Raw genomic sequence first — 19,489 nt, 5'->3', positions numbered from 1 at the left:
CCAGCAAACTTAGTCAACACTTAACCTGAATTCAGCAAAATTTAAGAAAAAATTAAAAAGTAAAAAATGGTGTTTAAGAAGTCAGAATAAAACTAGGCATTGTCCTTAAGGACATCCTCTTAAAATACTGCTGAGTCTATTAATTTTTGTGCTAAACTGTTTTCAAACATGACAGGTAATTGAGAAAGATGAAAAACTACTAGAGATCCTGCTAAGGAGCAATGAAAAAGAGATGACAATAATAAAGAACGTAGGAAAATACAGTAAGATAAGGCAAACACAGGAAACTGTAATAATAATATGTGTGTGTGGCAATTTTGTGTAAATGAGTACATTTTAAAGTATATTCCATGAGTCACTTGAATCAGAACTTGGAGTGCTTGCTGAAAATATAAGTTCTGAGGCCCTAAATTAGAATACCAGTATTTAGAGGTAGGCATATCCATTCTTTTTAAAGTATATTTTATTGATTATATTGTTACAATAGTTCCAATTTTTTTCCCTTTGCTCCCCTCTGCCCAGCACCCCACCTCCCCCAGCAATCCCAACCCCCTAGTTCATGTCCATGGGTCATGCACAAAAGTTCCTTGGCTTCACCCTTTCCTATATTATGCATTTGTTTTTTAATTAATTAATTAACTAACTACTTTTTTATAACAATAAAAAATAACAATTCCCCCCTCTTGGACTTAAGACCCTTCATAATCTTATAAAGGATAATAGGCGAAGGTCTTGTGCTCCTCTTGTTGCTTCAAGCTGGACATGGTCATTGTCCTACCTACCCTTGGGTCCAGAAATCCCTAATAAGAGGCAGGGTAGAGAGGGGAGGGTGGCCTTCCCACATGGGGAAGGATCTTGCAGACTCCAGGTCAATTGGCTGTCCCCAGACAGTGGCATGCTTGGTTTAACAGGCTGGCATCCTTGTTGTATTCCAGCCATTTAGTTCAGCCAAACCATTGAGTCTCAGAAGGCAGCAATGCAGACAGGGTTAAGTGAGGCCTATACCCACAGACAATCACTCACATAATGAGATCATAGGCTTATGCACTCTGGTTCAATTTTGCTCGTTTGTTTGTGTTGTACATTAGTATCCTGTATCAGGTGATATCATATGGTACTTTTCTTTCATAGCCTGGCTTATTTCACTAAGCATAATTCTCTCTAGTTCCATCCATGTTGTTGCAAATGGTAGAAGTTCCTTCTTTCTTTCTGCTACTAGTATTCCATTGTGTAAATGTACCACAGTTTTTTGACCCACTCATCTACAGATAGGCACCTAGGTTGTTTCCAGCACTTGGCTATTATAAATAGCGCTGCTATGAACATAGGGGTGCATAGATTCTTGTGAATTGGTTTCAGGATTTTTCGGATATAATCCTAGCAATGGAATTTCTGGTTCAAAAGGCAGTTCCATTATTAGTTTTTTGAGGAAATTCCATACTGATTTCCATAGTGGCTGCACCAGTCTGCATTCCCACCAACAGTGCACTAGGGTTCCCTTTTCTCTGCATCCTGGCCAGCACTTGTTGTTTGTTGATTTGTTGATGATGGCCATTCTGACTGGTGTGAGGTGGTATCTCATTGTGGTTCTTATTTGGATCACTCGATGTTGAGCATTTTTTCATATGCCCTTGGACCCTTTGTATGTCCTCTTTGGAGAAATGTTTGTTCAGGTCCTTTGCCTATTTTTTTAATTGGGTTGTCTGTCTTCTTGGTGTTGAGTTGTATAAGTTCTTTATATATTTTGGAGATCAATCCCTTGTCTGAGGTATCATTGGCAAATATATTTTCCCATATGGTTGGTTCCCTTTTCATCTTGCTGATGTTTTCTTTAGCTGAGCAGAAACTTTTTAGTTTGAGGTAGTCCCATTTGTTTATTCTTTCCTTTATTTCCCTTGTCTTAGGAGATATATCAGTGAAAATGTTGCTGCGTGGGATATCTGAAATTTTCCTGCCTATGTTTTCCTCTAGGACTTTTATGGTGTCATGGCTTATGTTTAAGTCTTTGATCCATCTTGAGTTTATTCTGGTGTGTGGTGTAAGTTGGTGATCTAGTTTCATTTTTTTGCACGTCCCTGTCCAGTTCTCCCAGCACAATTTGTTGAAGAGGTTCTTCTCACTCCATTTTATTCTCCTTCCCCCTTTGTCAAATGTTAGTTGACCATATAGATCTGGATTTATTTCTGTGCTCTCTATTCTGTCCCATTGATCTATATGTCTGTTCTTATGCCAGTACCAGACTGTTTTGATTACGTGGCCTTGTAGTATAGTTTGGTATCAGGTCCTGTTATTTATCCTACTGTGTTCTTCTTCCTAAAGATTTCTGTGGCTCTGCAGGGTCTTTTTTGGTTCCATATACATTTTTGAAGTATTTGTTGGAGGTCTTTGAAATATGTCATTGGTATTTTAATAGGGATTTCATTGAATCTATAAATTACTTTGGGTAGTATGGACATTTTAATAATGTTGATTCTTCCCATCCATGAGCATGGTGTATGCTTCCATTTATTTGTATCTTCCTTAATTTCTTTCTTCAGTGTTATGTAGTTTTCTGAGTATAGGTCTTTTACCTCCTTGGTTAAGTTTATTCCTAGGTACTTTATTTTTCTTGTTGCTATAGTAAGTGGGATTTTTTTTCTAGTTCCTATCTCTGATATTTTATTGTTGGTATATAGAAGTGCCTTTGATTTCTGAATATTGACTTTGTACCTTGCTATTTTGCCAGATTCACTGAGTAGGTTGAGTAGTTTTTTTGTGGAGTCTATAAAGTTTTCTATATACACTATCATGTCATCTGCAAATAATGACAGTTTTACTTCCTCTTTTCCAATTTGAATGTCTTTTATTTCTCTTTCTTGTCTGATTGCTGTGGCTAGAACTTCCAAGACTATGTTGAATAGAAGTGGAGAGAGTGGATATCCTTGTCTTGTTCCTGACCTCAGGGGGAATGCTTTCAGATTTTGAGCATTGAGTATGATGTTGGCTTCAGGTTTCTTGTATATGGTCTATATTATGTTGAGGTATGCTCCCTGTGTTCCCATTTTGCTGAGTGTTTTCATCATAAATGTGTGTTGTACTTTATCAAATGCTTTTTCTGCATCTATTGATATGATCATGTGGTTTTTGTTTTTAATTATGTTTATTGATTGGTGAATGTTAAACCATCCTTGCATACCTGGGATGAATCCCACTTGATCGTGGTGTGTGATCTTTATAATGTGTTGCTGGATCTGGTTTGCCAATATTTTGTTGAGGATTTTAGCATCTACGTTCATCAGTGATATTGGCCTGTAGTTTTGTTTCTTTGTTGTGTCTTGACCTGGTTTTGGAATTAGAGTAATACTGGCTTCATAGAAAAAGTTTGGGAGTCTTCCCTATTGGATTTTTTGGAATAGTCTGAGAAGGATAGGAGTTAGTTCTTTCCTAAATGTTTTGTAAAATTCGCCTGTGAAGCCATCCAGTCCAGGGCTTTTGTGTGCTAGGAGTTTTTTTATTACTGCTTCAATTTTACTACTTGTTATTGGTCTTGTCAGGCTTTCTGCTTCTTCTTGATTCAGTTTTTGAAGATTATATTTCCAGAAATTTGTCCATTTCATCTAGGTTGTCAAATTCCTTGTGATAGAGTTGTTCATAATAATTTCTTACCCTTCTTTGTATTGCTGTGGTATGAGTTGTGATATCTCCGTTTTCATTTCTGATTTTATTTATTTGAGTCTTCCTTTTTTCTTGATGAGCCTGGTTAAAGGATTGTCAATTTTGTTTATCTTTTCGAAGAACCAGCTCTTGGTTTTATTGATCTTTTGAATTGTTTAATTTCTATGTCATTTAATTCTGCTCTGATCTTGGTGGTTCCCTTCCTTCTACTCACTCTGGGCTTTGTTTGCTGTTATTCCTCTAGTTCTTGTAGCTGTAGGGTTAGATTTGTTATTAGATATTCTTCTTTCCTTTTTAGGTAGGCCTGTATTGCTATGAACCTTCCTCTCAGGACTGTTTTTGCTGTATCCCATAGATTTTGGGTTGTTGTGTGTTCATTATATTTGTTTCCAGAAACTTTTTTATTTTTTCCATGTTGTCATTGTTAACCCATTCATTATTTAATAGCATGTTATTCATCCTACATGAATTTGAATGTTATGAGGTTTGTCCTTGATGTTGATTTCCAGTTTCAAGCCATTATGATCTGAGAAGATGCTTGATATAATTTCAATTTTCTTGAATTTCTTGAGGCTTGTTTTGTGTACTTCCATGTGGTCTAGCTTTGAAAATATTCCATGTGCACTTGAAAAGAATGTATATTTTGCTTTTGGGGGGTGAAAAGTTCTCTATATATATCAACTAAGTCTATTCGATCTACAATATTGTTCAACACCTCAATATCCTTGGTGTTTCTTTGCTTTGAAGATATGTCCATTGTTGAAAATGGTGTTAAGGTCACCCACTATGAGTGTGTTGCTGTCTGTATCCTTCCTGAAGTCTTTCGAAAATTTCCTTACATATTTGGGTGCTCCTATATTGGGTGCATATATGTTTACAAGGGTTATATTTTCTTGATGGATTTTTTCCTTAAGTATTATGAAATGTCCTTCTTTGTCTCTTTCTATGGCCTTTGCTGTGAAATCTGTTTTGTCTGATATGAGTATTGACACCCAGCTTTTTCTTCATGTCCCGTTGCTTGAAAATTTTTTTTTTCATCCTTTCACTTTCAGTCTGTATAGATATTTTATTCTAAGGTGGGTCTCTCGTAGACAGCGTATATGTGGGTCATGCTTTCTAATCCATTCAGCTACCCTTTGTCTTTTGATTGGTGCATTTAATCCATTTGCATTTAAGTTTATTATCGATAGGTACTTAATTATTGCCATTTGCCCCCTTTGTACTTGTGTTCCTCTGTGTCTCTCTCTGTTTCTTCATCTTCTTAAGCAGACCTTTTAGCATCTCTTGCAATGCTGGTTTGGTGGAGATGTATTCTTTAAGCTTTCTCTTGTCTGGGAAACTCCTTATTTCATCTTCCATTTGGAATGAGAGCCTTGCTGGGTAGAGTATTCTTGGTTGTAGGCCTTTGTCTTTCATTGCTTGGAAAATTTTTTGCCATTCCCTTCTGGCTTGTAGTGTTTCTGCTGAGAAATCTGATGATAGCCTTATCATCAGATAAAGCTAGAACACTGTCATTGTCACAAGAAGTTCTTTGCACTCGACAACTATAGAGCAAATCTGTGAACCCTAGAAGCCCTCACTGAACTTTAGTATATCTTTGAAACCCTAAAACTCTTTTTGTTCAGTTTATGTCAAAAAACTTTCTTCCTGTGGAGGAAGTCTGGCATTCATCATTCTTAAAAGTTTTATCACTCAAAAAAGTTGGTAATTCTTCAGTTCCCTGTGGTAGCAAGGAAATTCTTCTGCTCTTTCTTTAAAGTTTTCATTGGATTGACTCATTACATACCTTTTACCTTAAATGAAGGATTTTATCAGTTCTTTCTTTACTTGCACTAAAGAGATGATTTATAAGTCTTTTGCGAACATTTCCTAACTTGCCACATTTACCACTTCATTGGGTGTTTGTTTGTTTGTTTTTGGTAAAAATTTTATGGAAATATATGTATTTTCAGAAAGAGCACATTTATAAATGTATAAATGAACATATTTTATAAAGTGAACAGACCTGTAATTAGCATTAATACCCAGAAACACATATATTAGAATTAAGAAGTGAATTTAGTAAGCTTGTGTAATATACAATCAATATAAAAAATTCAGTTGTCTTTCTATATGCCAGGTACAACCAAATAAAAAGTAATACAATAACTACAATAACATAAAAAGTGAAGTACCAAGAAAGATATCGGTTGAAAGTGCTATAAAACCTCTATACTAACGAGTACAAAATTTACCTGAGATGTTAAAATGTAAGTACAGTGGTACCTTGGTACATGTTGGCTACAGAACTTGTCAAACCTGGTACTTGTTGCATTTCGATGAAAAAAAATGTTTCAGCACCTGGTGCTTGCACCCTACCCATTGCACTTGTTAGAAATTGTGTGAGTCACTACACTACCCCACAAGAGAAAATGCTTCATCAATCATCACTTGCTTGTCAACTGTCAAAACAAGTTAATGATGAGTACTGAGGTACAACTGTAACTGGAAAAATGCATATGTTTCCAGATACAAAGATTTGAAAATGCCACTTCTCCTAAATTAACCTATTCATCAAGTGATCACAAACGAAATACCACAAGGTATTTTTTTAATTGACAAGGGAATTAAAACTCACATGAAAGCCAAAGGGCCAAGAAAATCTTAAAAATGAAACAAAATTGAGGTATATATTCTATCAGATATTCAAACCTATTATCAAGCTATAATAATTAACACACTAGGTCATTGATGCTATTGTCATCACATTGACCAATGGAACAGAATGGAGAATCCAGAAACAAATCCACACATGCTTACTCAACTGATTTATGGCAAAGAAAGAAGACACTGCAATGATTAAAGAGATGAGCTTTAAATAAAGGGTAATAGCTCATTTTATATATGCATATATCTAAAATACATCTTCATGCCTACCTCAAATCATATAGATAAAAACAATTCTAAATGCATTGTAGATCTAAATGTAAAAGATAAGACAATAAAACCTTTTGAGAAAAACAGGGGAGTATCTTCATGGCCTTGGAGTAGGAAGAGATTTCATAAACAGGATACAAAAAGCACTAGCTATAAAAGAAAAAATCAAACTATATTAAAACTAATAAATTCTGATTATCAAAAGAAATAAGAGATAGAAAAGAGAGCTGCAGTGTAGGAGACAGTAAAAAAGGTAAAAAAGGTGAAAAAGAACTAATGTCCAAAATATGTAAAGAACTTTCACAAATAAATACTAAGCAAAGAAGTAATAATTTAATAGAATAGTGGACGAAAGACTTGAAAGAAATTTCACAGAACTAAATAATCAAATAGCCAATAAATAATAGGATGAATAATAAATTTTGATAAAATTGACAAAGAATACTATACAACAATGAAGAGGAAAAGTACCCTACTGCAAAAAATACAGATGAATCACACAAATATAATGTTGAAAGAAATAAACCAGACATAAATGAGTATGTACTGTATGAATCCACTTGCATAATTTTGACCTGCTATAAAAAATTTCAAAAAACTAAGCAAACCAAACCAACCCTTTGGGTTAGTGAATTTGATTAAACATGAAGAGCTATTCTCTGGTATAAACAATGCTTTGTTCTTGATTCAGATGCTGGTTACACTGTGTTTTGTTGAACAGATAAAAAAGCAGTGGTGGATTTACACAGTGGAATGCTATGTGACCATAAAAAAGAAAGAAATCTTACCTTTTGCAACAGCATGGATGGACCTGGAGATTATTATGCTAAGTGAAATTAGCCAGTCAGAGAAAGACAAATATCATATGATTCGCCCTTATATGTGGAATCTAATGAACAAAGTAAACTGATGAATAAAATAGAAACAGAGGCATGGACAGACTGACACCCATCAGAGTAGATGGGAAGGGTGGAACTGATGAAAGACATTGAAGGAATTAGCCAAAGAACATGTATGCATGACACATAGACAAAGACAGCAGTGTGGTGATGGCCAGAGGGAAGGGGGGCAGGAGATGGGTGGAGGTAGGCAGAGAGTGAAGGGAAATGGGACATCTGTATTAGTGTCAACAAAAATAAAGGAAAAAAAAAGAATATTGATAAAAATGTGTCAAGCAGCAATACAAAACAATCGCAAAATTTTGGTAATTAATATATAATTACATAATATAGATCTTAGGTGTTTGATTTGATGGCTTTTGGTAACTGAGTGCACCTGTGGAACCACCATCCAAAACAAGCTATAGAAATTTTCCCTAGTCCATTTCCCTCCTCCACAGATAAACCTCTTTCAGATTTCTATTATAATATGTTGGTTTTATCTGTTCTAGAAATTTATGCAAATGTAATACAGCATTTACTGTTTTTTTCGTTTGTTTGTGTCTGTCTTGCTTAATGTTATGCTTTGGGGAAATTCATCCATGATATTCTATAGCAGTAGTTTGTGCTTTTAAAATTTTTTGTGAATGTGCTACAGCTAATCTATTCTTGTTCATGTACCTTTGGATTGTTTATAGTGTTTGGCTCTTATAATGGAATGCATGAAATATTGTGTCATTATAAATGAAATAGACTCATTAAATTTTTTCTATTTTATCTTTTTAAATCACTGTAATTTATATTGTCATATAATTGATACTGTTGCTCTGAAATATTTTTTACTTCAATCAATAGGGTTATTTGAATACAAAGTTTAAGTACTTTAAAATAATACTTGTACTATCTTAACTTTCTGACACTTGAAACATAAAAATGAATTAAAAAACCCTATATAATCAATTGATATTTCTAAAATATTTCTGTTAGTATTTGGAAAAACTATTTCAAGAAGAGTAAAGCTACATAAAGCGACTTAAACAGATTCCAGTTCCTATTGATAGTTAAGTTCTGAAGGTAGAAGTGTATTTTTGTTTGTTTGCTTTTGAGTTAATGCATTCTGTGAAATAACAACAGACCTTGCATTTTTCTTGGGCTACATGTTTAAGAAATCTAAAAGTTTTTGTAAATATTTAAAAAATCTTTAAGTTACTTGATATGTTTATGACATTAATTACATTCTACAATAGGGAAATTGATACTTTTAGAAATAAAATACACTTACCTTTTCTTTGGTAACTGACATTCTTTCCACAAACATTTTTGCTTTAAATAAATTGATGCATCTGATGGTTGTACTTTTTTTTAATTTAGGTTTTTCTTGCAAAGTATTCACTATCTTCTTCACTGCTATTGCATTTGGCCTATACAAGTATTTACTAAAGGAAAGCAGTGATATCCTGTCTGTACCTGTAAAAACTCTAAAATTTAAAAAAAAAGGAGAGAAGGAAAGAAGTGGATCATCATTGTGTAAGAATTATACATTATCAGTCCATCAGTAGAATGTTATATTAATAAATTTTAAAATAATTATAATGTAGTTACATGTTTGATAAATGAATGTGATCAATATACTCCCGTAAGTTTTATTATATTTTTAGTACAAATACAGAAATACAGTCTTTGTGTTTTGAAATTTTAAAAGATATTCTAATATATACATCTAGTACCTTCAATAGAACAATAATACTTTGAAGAAAAAGATGAAGTGGATATGGGAAAATACACATAGGTTAACTGATGGCAATACTATCTTATGATTAGTTATTGGCTTTTGGCTATACAAGATTACTTAGGTTTCATATGTTTTATTTTTGTTACTTTCTATTGCATTGAGGATGTTTATTTCTCAATAACTTTTCAAAATTAAATTTGCCAATTCAGGTCATCTAATAAAATTTAAATAAGGCTGTATTTATTCCCCAAGAAAAAACTTTTAAATCCTTAAAAATGAACATTTTATTTTTCTTTTATTTGATGATGGAGAAGTTTCCTTAGAAAATTTCTCTGGTCAATTCGCCAGTTTGCAATACATATTTTCCATGGTCTTTTAATTTCAGTAGACATAAAATTTAGTAAGATCTTATAACCGTTCTATTTTTATCTTGACTTGAATTTTATTGATAAAGACTACCTGATATCTAAATCGATATCCATTTTTGTATATTTAAATTTAATTTTATGATGAATAATAATTATTTCATGTGAAGAAATTTTCAAATTTGCATGTAGAAAATGCGTCAACCATTTGTGGAATTTTTTTTAAGCTTAAACATGTCTATAAAAAGTTTTTGTTTTAATTACCTCACATATATTTGTATACCCATACAACTTATATAGCAATTTTGCAAATATTGTGATAAAAATCAGATTATTATAACACAAAAACTTCTTTATCTGCAATGGTTTTTATTCCTTGAGAGAAGGAACAACTGACAATGTTTCTCCTGCGTTATTCACATTGGCCAGTGACTGACTGTGGAAGAGTACACGTTGCCTTCTTCATGGTCTTATCTGACAGAAAGAAATGTGAAGCAGGGAGTATTTATGTCATACTATATATTTTTCTTCTTTAACTTAAGCATCCATTTATGAAAATCTATAAACTAGTTTTTATGGGAAACTCGACTTAACTGCTTGACTCTTCTCTGTTTGAACACGCAGGAGTGCAGAACATCTGAGGATCCGAGTGTGAAAACAGGAGTTCCTCCTTGAAAGATTCTACAAATGTGTTGCCGTGCCTTGCATTCAGAAAGGAAATGCCCACGGGATGTTCACCTGCATAGTAGAAATATATCTGTGGAGATATTTCTTTTCATATTAAAGTACTTTCTTGTGAAACATTTCTAATATGTTTTTAATGTATATAGGATTTTAAACATCAGTTTACAATATAGCTATTTCTAGGAGAATTAAGGTTTAGCGTTTTAGTCCACTTACATCCTTTCTTAATATTCTACTGCTTGAAAAAAATATATAAAATATTTTAAAAGTTATATAATGAGGCAACAAAGTAAAACAATAACACTCAGATCCAATCTGAAGGTGCTTGTAATGTGTATATGTAAACACGTATTATCTAGATATGTATTTTTTTTAAAACAAACCAGCAAAGGTATAATCAAAATTATAATACTTTAGGGAGTAGCATTAAGGCTTTAAATTTGAATATAACTTTTTTGCTACAACAGAACATATAACAGTTTATATGTCATAAACTAGTTCATATAGAATTAGTAAATAGAGAAATGATATAAGTATAACCCAGATGTTCCATTGGTTAACACCAGTTTAGTGGCTTTTGAAAAAATCAGGGGAAGTTTTCTCACTGTTAAAGAGAAGACCTTAGCAATATATTAAGTCTTAAGAAAAAACAGCTAAAAATCCTACAGAAGTACCTTCCTTTTGGAGTCAGTTTTGAGTGATTTGATATTATCACAAATCTTTGTGCTTTCTATGATGTTAATGTATTCAAGGAAGCTGCAAGTGTGATGAAGAAGCTGCAAATATTTCTAAATATCATGATTTTTAGTTTGTGATGAAATGCCTCCATTGAAAATTCATGCCCTCATGGAGCTGCATGCCAAAGGCAGAAGGTGAGCCCCGGCATTTAAAACTACATTTGATCAACTGTGCTGGTAGGTGAAAATGCCAGTGAGGATTTAGCTCTGCTAAGATTTATTAAGACTGATTGTTTTTCTCAGAACAGGTTACAGAGTTGCATAGGTTTTTGAGTGATTTACCTCTACAGTATTTTCTTCCTAAGTCTAGTTATTTCTGGTGCCTGATTTTGCCTAAAAGAACATTTTAAAGGAATGCATACCTCATATTATAGGAGAAATTGCTCATGTTTTAGAATCGTTGTGTTTATTTGTGCTCTTCAAATAACGTTATCACCAAAGCTGTAGAATAATTACAGTATTCCTCATTTGTCCTGGGTATTACGTTCCAGACCCCCCTACGATAGGTGAAAATCCATGAAGTAGGAACCTTACATTTCTTTTAGAATTTATATATATGTTAAGGCTTTATGAACCCTTTCCATACACTTATAAACTATTCCCAGTCCCTTATTAACCTTTCCCACTCCCTTATTAACCTTTTCCACACTTTTATAAGCACTACTTATGTTCTTAAACATATTCTACATTCTTAAACCTACATAACTTTAACAACATATGTATACAGTATCGCAAAATCCCGCGGTATAGCGAAAAATCCGTGATAAATAATTAAATATAATATTTTAAATAAATCCCACAATACAGTGAGGCCCTGATAAGTGAACCGCGATTTAGAGAGGGACTGCTGTACTATGAAAATCCTAGTTCCTCAAGCTTTTCCTTTTCTGGATTCTTGTTTATATTGGATTGAAGGTTTCCTGCTTTAAGTTAAGCATGTACTCATTCTTATGTAGAATAGGAAAGTATCAACTTTCAATTTATTAAAGGCTTGTTTCCCTTTTCAGCACTAAGAGTTTATTCTTAATTTTTTTCCAGTTTTATTAAGATGTCATTGACATATAGCATTATATATGTTTAAGGTATGTAGCCTAATAACTTATTTATACTATGAAATGATTACCACAATAAGCTAACATTAATCATATAGTTTAAAAAAATCAATGTTTATTACCTTCTGATGAGAACTCGTAGGATCTCCTCTCTTAATCTTCATATATATAAATAATATACAGAAGTGATAACTATAGTCATCATGTTGTGCATTAAATCCCCAGTACTTATTTATCCTCAAACAAAAGTTTGTATATTTAGACACCCTCATCCAATTACCCTGTCTTCCACCCCCCCACCTCTGGTAACCACAAATCTGACATCTTTTTCTATGAGTTTAAGTCAATGTTAGTTAGTTTTGTTTTCTTTATTTTAGATGCTGTATATAAGTGAGATCATACAGTATGTATCTTTCTCTGTCTGATTTATTTCACTTAGCATAATACACTTGAGGTCTATTCATGTTATTGCAAATGGCAGAATATCCTTTTTTTCTATGACTGAATAATATTTTATTGTGCGTGTGTGTGTGTCCTTATACAGCTCTATCCAGAAGATACCCAGTCATGTAATATGAAAAATAGAGACAATTATTGAAGAAGACACAAGATACAAGAAACATTGTACATAAGCCAATGACACCTCAGTTCCCTTCAAAGTAGGCACCTTAGGACCCCAAAGAGTTCTCCCAATCACCATTAGCTGCCCTGTAGTAGTATTTTCCTGAGTCTCATCAATGGTCTGAAATCTCTTCCCTTTCAAAGATGATTTTAGTTTTGGGAAAATCCAGAAGTCACAAGGTGCCAAATTTGGGCTGTAGAGGGGCTGAATCACTTTGGTGATTTAATGTTTTGCTAAAAAACTCTGCATGATGAGTTGTGATGCATGTGGTGGGGGCATGTTGTGCTGATGAAGCTGCCAATCACCAGTCGCCTATAGCTGTGGCCTTCTGAATCACCTGAATAGTTTTCACGAGGAATGTTTAAACTTAAGGCAAAATTTGATACAGATTTGTTGCTCTGCTGCTCATTTTGAATGTGACAACCAGACAGTACACATGCTCACTTAATGGTGTCTACAACCACCACTGACTAGTACCATGAAGTCATCATCATTCATGCATAAACATTCCAGTCCACTACTTGGCTACCAGGTTATTTTGATGTACTGCAAACCATTCTCATATATTAACAATAGTTGGACTTTTTCTGGACAGACCTCATATATTAATATCACAATTGGTCTTTGCGTACCCTCATCTGCTTGGAACCATTAAGAATAAAGAAGTCAACTTGCACAATCACAAATATTTGTGAGATAGCCAAGAGCTGGGCCAGGCTGGGGGGAAGGGTATATCACCTATCTGAGACCACTCTGTTAAGAATAGGACATGGCTGCTCTATCTAATGCTCAGGAACCAACACACAGAGAATGAAGAAAAATGAAGAAGAGGATAAATATGTTCCAACCAAAAGAATAAGATAAAACTATAGAAATGGATTTAATGAAATGAAAATAAACAATGTACCTGATAAAGGCTTTAAAATAATGATCATAAAGATATACACTGAGGTCAGGAAAATAATCCATGAAAAAAAGTAGAGACTTACAACCAAGATTGAGGCATAGGTAGACATGCTTTGCCTCCTTGCACAACCATAAGAGGGATCACTAATAACCTCAAAACAAAAAACAACCAGAACTGCCAGAATATTGAACTGTATGGAAGTCTGACAGCCAAGGTTCTAATAAAGAAATATTCATCTAGATGAGTAGGATGGGCAGAACCAGGGAGCAATGACGGAGACAGGGAGCCAGGGTAAGGAGGACTCAGTGTGTTGGTGGCAAGGAGGCAGCAGCAGCAGCAGTGGCTGGCGGAATGGGTGGTCCCACATTCACCTGTGGCAGATAAAAGCTGGGAATGACACCTGGGGAGCGATTCCAACTCAGGGCCAGATCGCACAGCCCAGGGTTCCAGGTGATAGTTGTTGAGTGAGCATGTGTACTATGTGGCCATTGCATTCAAAATGACTGAGTGAGTATAGGAACGAATCTGCATCAAATTTTCCTTAAGCCTGAGTATTTCTTTGCAGAAACTATTTAGATGATTCAGGAGGCCACAGCTATAGGCAACTGGTGATTGGCAGCTTCCTCACAACAATGTGCCCCCCGCCCCCATGTATCAAGTCTTGTGCAGAGTTTTTTTTATGAAACATGAAATCCCAAAGGTGACTCGGCCCTACTCCAGCCCAGGTTTGGTGCCCTGTGACTTCTGGCTTTTCCCAAAACTAAAATCATCTTTGAAAGGGAAGAGATTTCAGACCATCGATGAGATTCAGGAAAATACAACAGGGCAGCTGATGGTCATTGGGAGAACTGTATGGGGTCTCAAGGTGCCTACTGTGAAGGGACTGAGGTGTCATTGTCCTGTGTACAGTGTTTTTTGTATCTTGTGTCTTCTTCAATAAATGTATCTATTTTTTATATTACGTGGTTGGATACCTTCTAGACAGACCTAGTTGCTTTGTTTTCCCAATCTGTAGGATTTGATCAGCTAGTTTCTGGATTTCTTTCAGAGGAATGTCTCCATGTGTAGCTGTATATTTTTTGTGTCCACAGGAGTATGTGAGTTCTGGGGCCTCCTATGTCACCATCATCATTCATGTTTCACCCATGTTTCAGATTGTCATCTCTCTTAGCTCACCCCTCACCTGGGGGTGGGAAGGGGAAGCTGTCATGTTTGGAGGAGAAGGGGAATGTATAAACCTATTCCATATTTCTATTTTATATTTTTAATCTTTATTTTAAAATCTATTCCATGTTTTTAAATAAAATTTTTTGAAAGTTTCCTTGATTACTTATATAGGAGTTATTTGTATTCTGTCTAGTAATAAGCCCACACAGCAAGTTACATGCAGACCTAACAATAGTGACAGAACATAGCACAAAAGTTCTGGACTTGGAGCTGGTTGGAATAATTTGAAGAGACTTTGGAATTGTTTTTTCTTAATGTAGTTTTGGCATTTTTAAGGTGTATTTGTAGGAAGAAGTTTGTGAGTGATTGCTGGGAGATAGTAGCAGACATTATTGATTGCCCAATCAATCCCTATTTCCTTGCTTCCCTAAATGTTTGTCCCTCTATATATGAAGGTCAAGTGATAAATGGAAAGATAGCACTTAAGTGAACTTAACATGGAGCACAAGAGAATCTGAGCTGTGCCTGGACTAAACTTTACCATATGTGTCTCTGCACTACTCATAGTTTCTCAGAGTTTATTGTTCTACTACATGCCCAGAACATCCTACCACAAGCTCCTGTTGAATTACCACCTCAGAGGTGGCTTTCAGCCTGTGAGTAAGGGAAGGCCACAAGTTTCAAAGAATTAATGCCTCCAGGAGTTGCTCTCAGCCTTAAGGGAGTTGGAGAATAAACATGAAATATTTCTTGCCCCTTAGGCAAGACAACTCTGAGGCATGTTTCACATGGGCTCCCAGAGGAGTGACAACCTGTGCATTTGTGTATCAGTGCAGCGACTATTGGCTTCTTTACATCATTTCCTATCTTACTTTTCATTCCTCCTCTGATGCTGCTGCTAACCACATTCAGATTCCTGTCATAGCTTGTGTTTCTGGGGAAATGCAGCCTCAGAGAACTATAATGAAGTCTTGCAGTGTTTGTGTTCGTCTATTTCTTCTTCAACCTCCTGTAATTTCTACTTTACAAAAGTAGTTACTGTATTTCTGGTTGTATAAATGTTAATAACACTTTTAATGTCTTTTGTTCTGGATTTTTTCTTGTCAAATTTTAAAATTGTGTAATACCATCTTTCTTTTTAGTTGGACTTTCTTGTATATTTTTGCTTACTGTTTTATTTTGAAGTTTTCTAAGCCTTTCTGATTGAAATATGTTTGCTAAATAAAGCAGAGTGTAGGTTTGTGCTTTGTTCATCAGTCTGACTGCACATGCAGTGAGAAGAACCCTGTGCTTTTAGAAGTATTTTATATCTCCTCCAATATGAAATTATTTTAGAAGTACAAGAGGCAAGAAGGAATTGTGAATAGATTAAAATTTGGCTCAATTTGAGCAAACTTGGCTGATCAAAAAGGTTGTAGTAATAGTAATGCTGATAAAAAGTATATATAATAATTGATACAAGTGCAATGCAGCTTTTTTAATCACAAAATATTCTTTGCTTTAAATTTCCATTTACATTACAATATCTTATAATAATATAGATTTACCAGCTTTTTATTTGTCCGGGAGAACTTTTTCCATATTTTAATTTCAACTTTTCCTATATTTTTATTTTAATTATACTTTTTCCATCCAATGGGGTAATATTTGTATTTTAAAATGACAACATTAAGCCATAGACTATGACATAATTAAACAAGGGAACAATTTTTAACATAGTTTCTGTTGAGTTCAGCTGTTTTAGACTTAAATAGGCATGCTGACTTCAAAACTTCAGTTAGTTTTCTTCTATCATGTCAAGATTTTTCTGTACAGCTTATCTTAATGCGACCACTCTAGGCTGGATTGAGCCTGGATTGAGGGAAGCACTAGTGCTCTCCTATTGGCTGAGAGCAAACCTCCCTCAAGTGGGGAAGGGTGGGGGATGACCTTGGAGACCAGAGACAGGTTCATACTTGTCTAGGCTATTCAGTTACAAATGAGACAGTGTGATAAGAGGTTGTGTGATGCTCTATATAGTGAATCGTATTTTGAAGTGTACTCTGAGTTCTTGTCTGTATACAAGAAGTTAGCAGAATTTATTTTTTTATTTACATATGTACTTATTTTCTTTCCTTCAGATTATTTCTGCCTCTGCTATTTCTTATTGTAAGTCCCTAAACAACCCTGATTTGTTTTGTTCTGTCTGTGGCAGTTTCACCATTCCCAGTCAAAGGACAAACATCAGCGCATTTGTCAGGCAAGCTGATTTTGCATATTTTAAAGTAAAATTTGGTGATCAAGATGAGTCTTGGGTCCCTCACAAGGTGTGCAAGCAGCGTGTCGAGAGTTTACGGATGGGGACGAAGGGAACATGTGATAAATTGCCATTTCGTATACCTATGGTTTGGCAAGAGCCCAGAGATCGTTCATGTGACTGTTACTTTTGTTTAGTGAAAATGTCAGGATATAATAAGAAAAATAAATGTAAAATAGAGTACCTAGTCTAGCATCAGCTATACCCCCAGTGCCTCATTCAGCTGAAATCCCAGTGCCAGTTTTCATTGAACTACCCTCTTTCGAAAAACAGGAGTATGGTGAAGAAGTAAGGAACAGCAATGATGAAGATTTTGAAATTGGCTTTCTGCTGGTGGACACCGCTGAGTAAGCATCATTCAAGTCTCCTGCCCTGAAGTCGTCATGTCTAAGTCAGAGTCTCCCAAAGAGCCGGAACAGCTACAAAAGCTCTTTATTGGAGGTTTGAACTTTGAAACAACAGATGAGAGTCTGAGGAGCCATTTTGAGCAATGGGGAATGCTCACAGACTGTGTGGTGATGAGAGATCCAAATACCAAGCGCTCCAGAGGCTTTGGGTTTGTCACATACGCCACTGTGGAGGAGGTGGATGCAGCCATGAATGCTAGGCCACACAAGGTGGATGGAAGAGTTGTGGAACCAAAGAGGGCTGTCTCAAGAGAAGATTCTCAAAGACCTGGTGCACACTTAACTGTGAAAAAGATTTTTGTTGGTGGTATTAAAGAAGACACTGAGGAACATCACCTAAGAGATTATTTTAAACAATATGGGAAAATTGAAGTGATTGAAATCATGACTGACCGAGGCAGTGGCAAAAAGAGAGGCTTCACTTTTGTTACCTTTGATGACCATGACTCTGTAGACAAGATTGTCATTCAGAAATACCATACTGTAAATGGCCACAACTGTGAAGTGAGAAAAGCCCTATCTAAGCAAGAGATGGCTAGTGCTTCATCCAGCCAAAGAGGTCGAAGTGGTTCTGGAAACTTCGGAGGTGGTCATGGAGGTGGTTTTGGTGGTAATGACAACTTTGGTCGTGGAGGAAACTTCAGTGGTCGAGGTGGCTTTGGTGGTAGCCGTGGTGGTGGTGGATATGGTGGCAGTGGGGATGGCTATAATGGATTTGGTAATGATGGAAGTAATTTTGGAGGTGGCGGAAGCTACAATGATTTTGGCAATTACAACAATCAATCTTCAAATTTTGGACCCATGAAAGGAGGAAACTTTGGAGGCAGAAGCTCTGGCCCTTATGGTGGTGGAGGCCAATACTTTGCCAAACCACGCAACCAAGGTGGCTATGGCGGTTCCAGCAGCAGCAGTAGCTATGGCAGTGGCAGAAGGTTTTAATTACTACCAGGAAACAAAGCTTAGCAGGAGAGGAGAGCCAGAGAAGTGACAGGGAAGCTACAGGTTACAACAGATTTGTGAACTCAGCCAAGCACAGCGGTGGCAGGGCCTACCTGCTACAAAGAAGACATGTTTTAGACAATACTAATGTGAATGGGCAAAAAACTCGAGGACTGTATTTGTGATTAATTGTATAACAGGTTATTTTAGTTTCTGTTCTGTGGAAAGTGTAAAGCATTCCAAAAAAGGGTTTTTAATGTAGTTTTTTTTTCCCTTTTTTCTTTTTTTTTGCACCCATGCTGTTGATTGCTAAATGTAATAGTCTGATCATGACGCTGAATAAATGTGTCTTTAAAAAAAAAAAAAGATTTTGAAATTGGAGGTGACTCAGTTTGTAAGAGATTTGATTAGCATGAGTTGAATGATTTGGCATGAAATTTGGGACTATCCAAAAAGGCTTCAGAACTAGCATCAAGACTGCATGAGAAAAACTTGCTTGAAAAAGGAGCAAAGGCATCCTATTTTGATGAAGAAAAAAGTGCATTTCTGTAGTACTTTCAAAGTGATGTTGGCTTTGTGTATTGCCATAACATACATGGTTTAATGAAGGAATAGGGAATTCCAGTCTAGAACACAATTGAATGGTGACTATTCATCGATAGCTCCAAGAGGAGCTTGAAGTGTGTCCTCCTCCACAATGGCAATTTATTTGGTGCAGTCCTAATTGGCCATTCAGTTTGTTTCCATGAAGAATATGAAGATGTAAATAAAGTCATTGATCTGTTACAATATGATAAGCACAATTGGATTATCTGTGTTAACCTTAAAATGGTCTGCTTCCTTCATGGTGAGCAATGCGGATACACCAAGTATCCCTGTTTTCTGTGTATGTGGGACAGCAGAGCTCGTGAGAACTGGGTGGAGTCAAATTGGCTTCCAAGACTTGACCTCAAACCTGGTGATCCAAACATTCTACATGAGCCACTTGTTGACAGAAAGAATATTATACTCCTACCTCTCCACATAAAACTGGGTCTCATGAAGCAATTTGTTAAAGCTTTGCCAACCGAAGGAGACTGTTTCAAGTATTTCATTTTGGCATTTCCTAGCCTGTCGTTTGAAAAGATAAAATA

General features: G+C 35.4%; 2 protein-coding genes across 2 annotated transcripts in view; both read left to right on the top strand.

The window, feature by feature from the left end:
- The window catches only part of SLCO6A1 (solute carrier organic anion transporter family member 6A1), a 100,667-nt gene extending 83,306 nt beyond the window's left edge, over positions 1 to 17,361 (top strand). Inside the window, exons 14-15 of the mRNA XM_090279323.1 lie at positions 176 to 250; positions 17,284 to 17,361. Coding sequence (XP_090135449.1) covers positions 176 to 250; positions 17,284 to 17,361 — 153 coding nt within the window. The remainder of the gene's footprint in view (positions 1 to 175; positions 251 to 17,283) is intronic.
- A 14-nt stretch (positions 17,362 to 17,375) lies between these two features.
- On the top strand, positions 17,376 to 18,471 carry LOC150008764 (heterogeneous nuclear ribonucleoprotein A1-like). Its single transcript, XM_090279013.1, has one exon. The coding sequence runs from the start codon at positions 17,394 to 17,396 to the stop codon at positions 18,354 to 18,356; it is 963 nt and encodes a 320-aa protein (XP_090135139.1). The 5' UTR covers positions 17,376 to 17,393; the 3' UTR covers positions 18,357 to 18,471.
- Positions 18,472 to 19,489: the final 1,018 nt, after the last annotated feature.

Source organism: Furipterus horrens, unplaced genomic scaffold, assembly GCF_987537825.1.
Source record: "Furipterus horrens unplaced genomic scaffold, mFurHor1.1.pri manual_scaffold_5, whole genome shotgun sequence".
NCBI lineage: Eukaryota > Metazoa > Chordata > Mammalia > Chiroptera > Furipteridae > Furipterus > Furipterus horrens.
The sequence above is the reverse complement of the archived record's forward strand: the minus strand, read 5'-3'. Positions and strand labels throughout refer to the sequence as shown.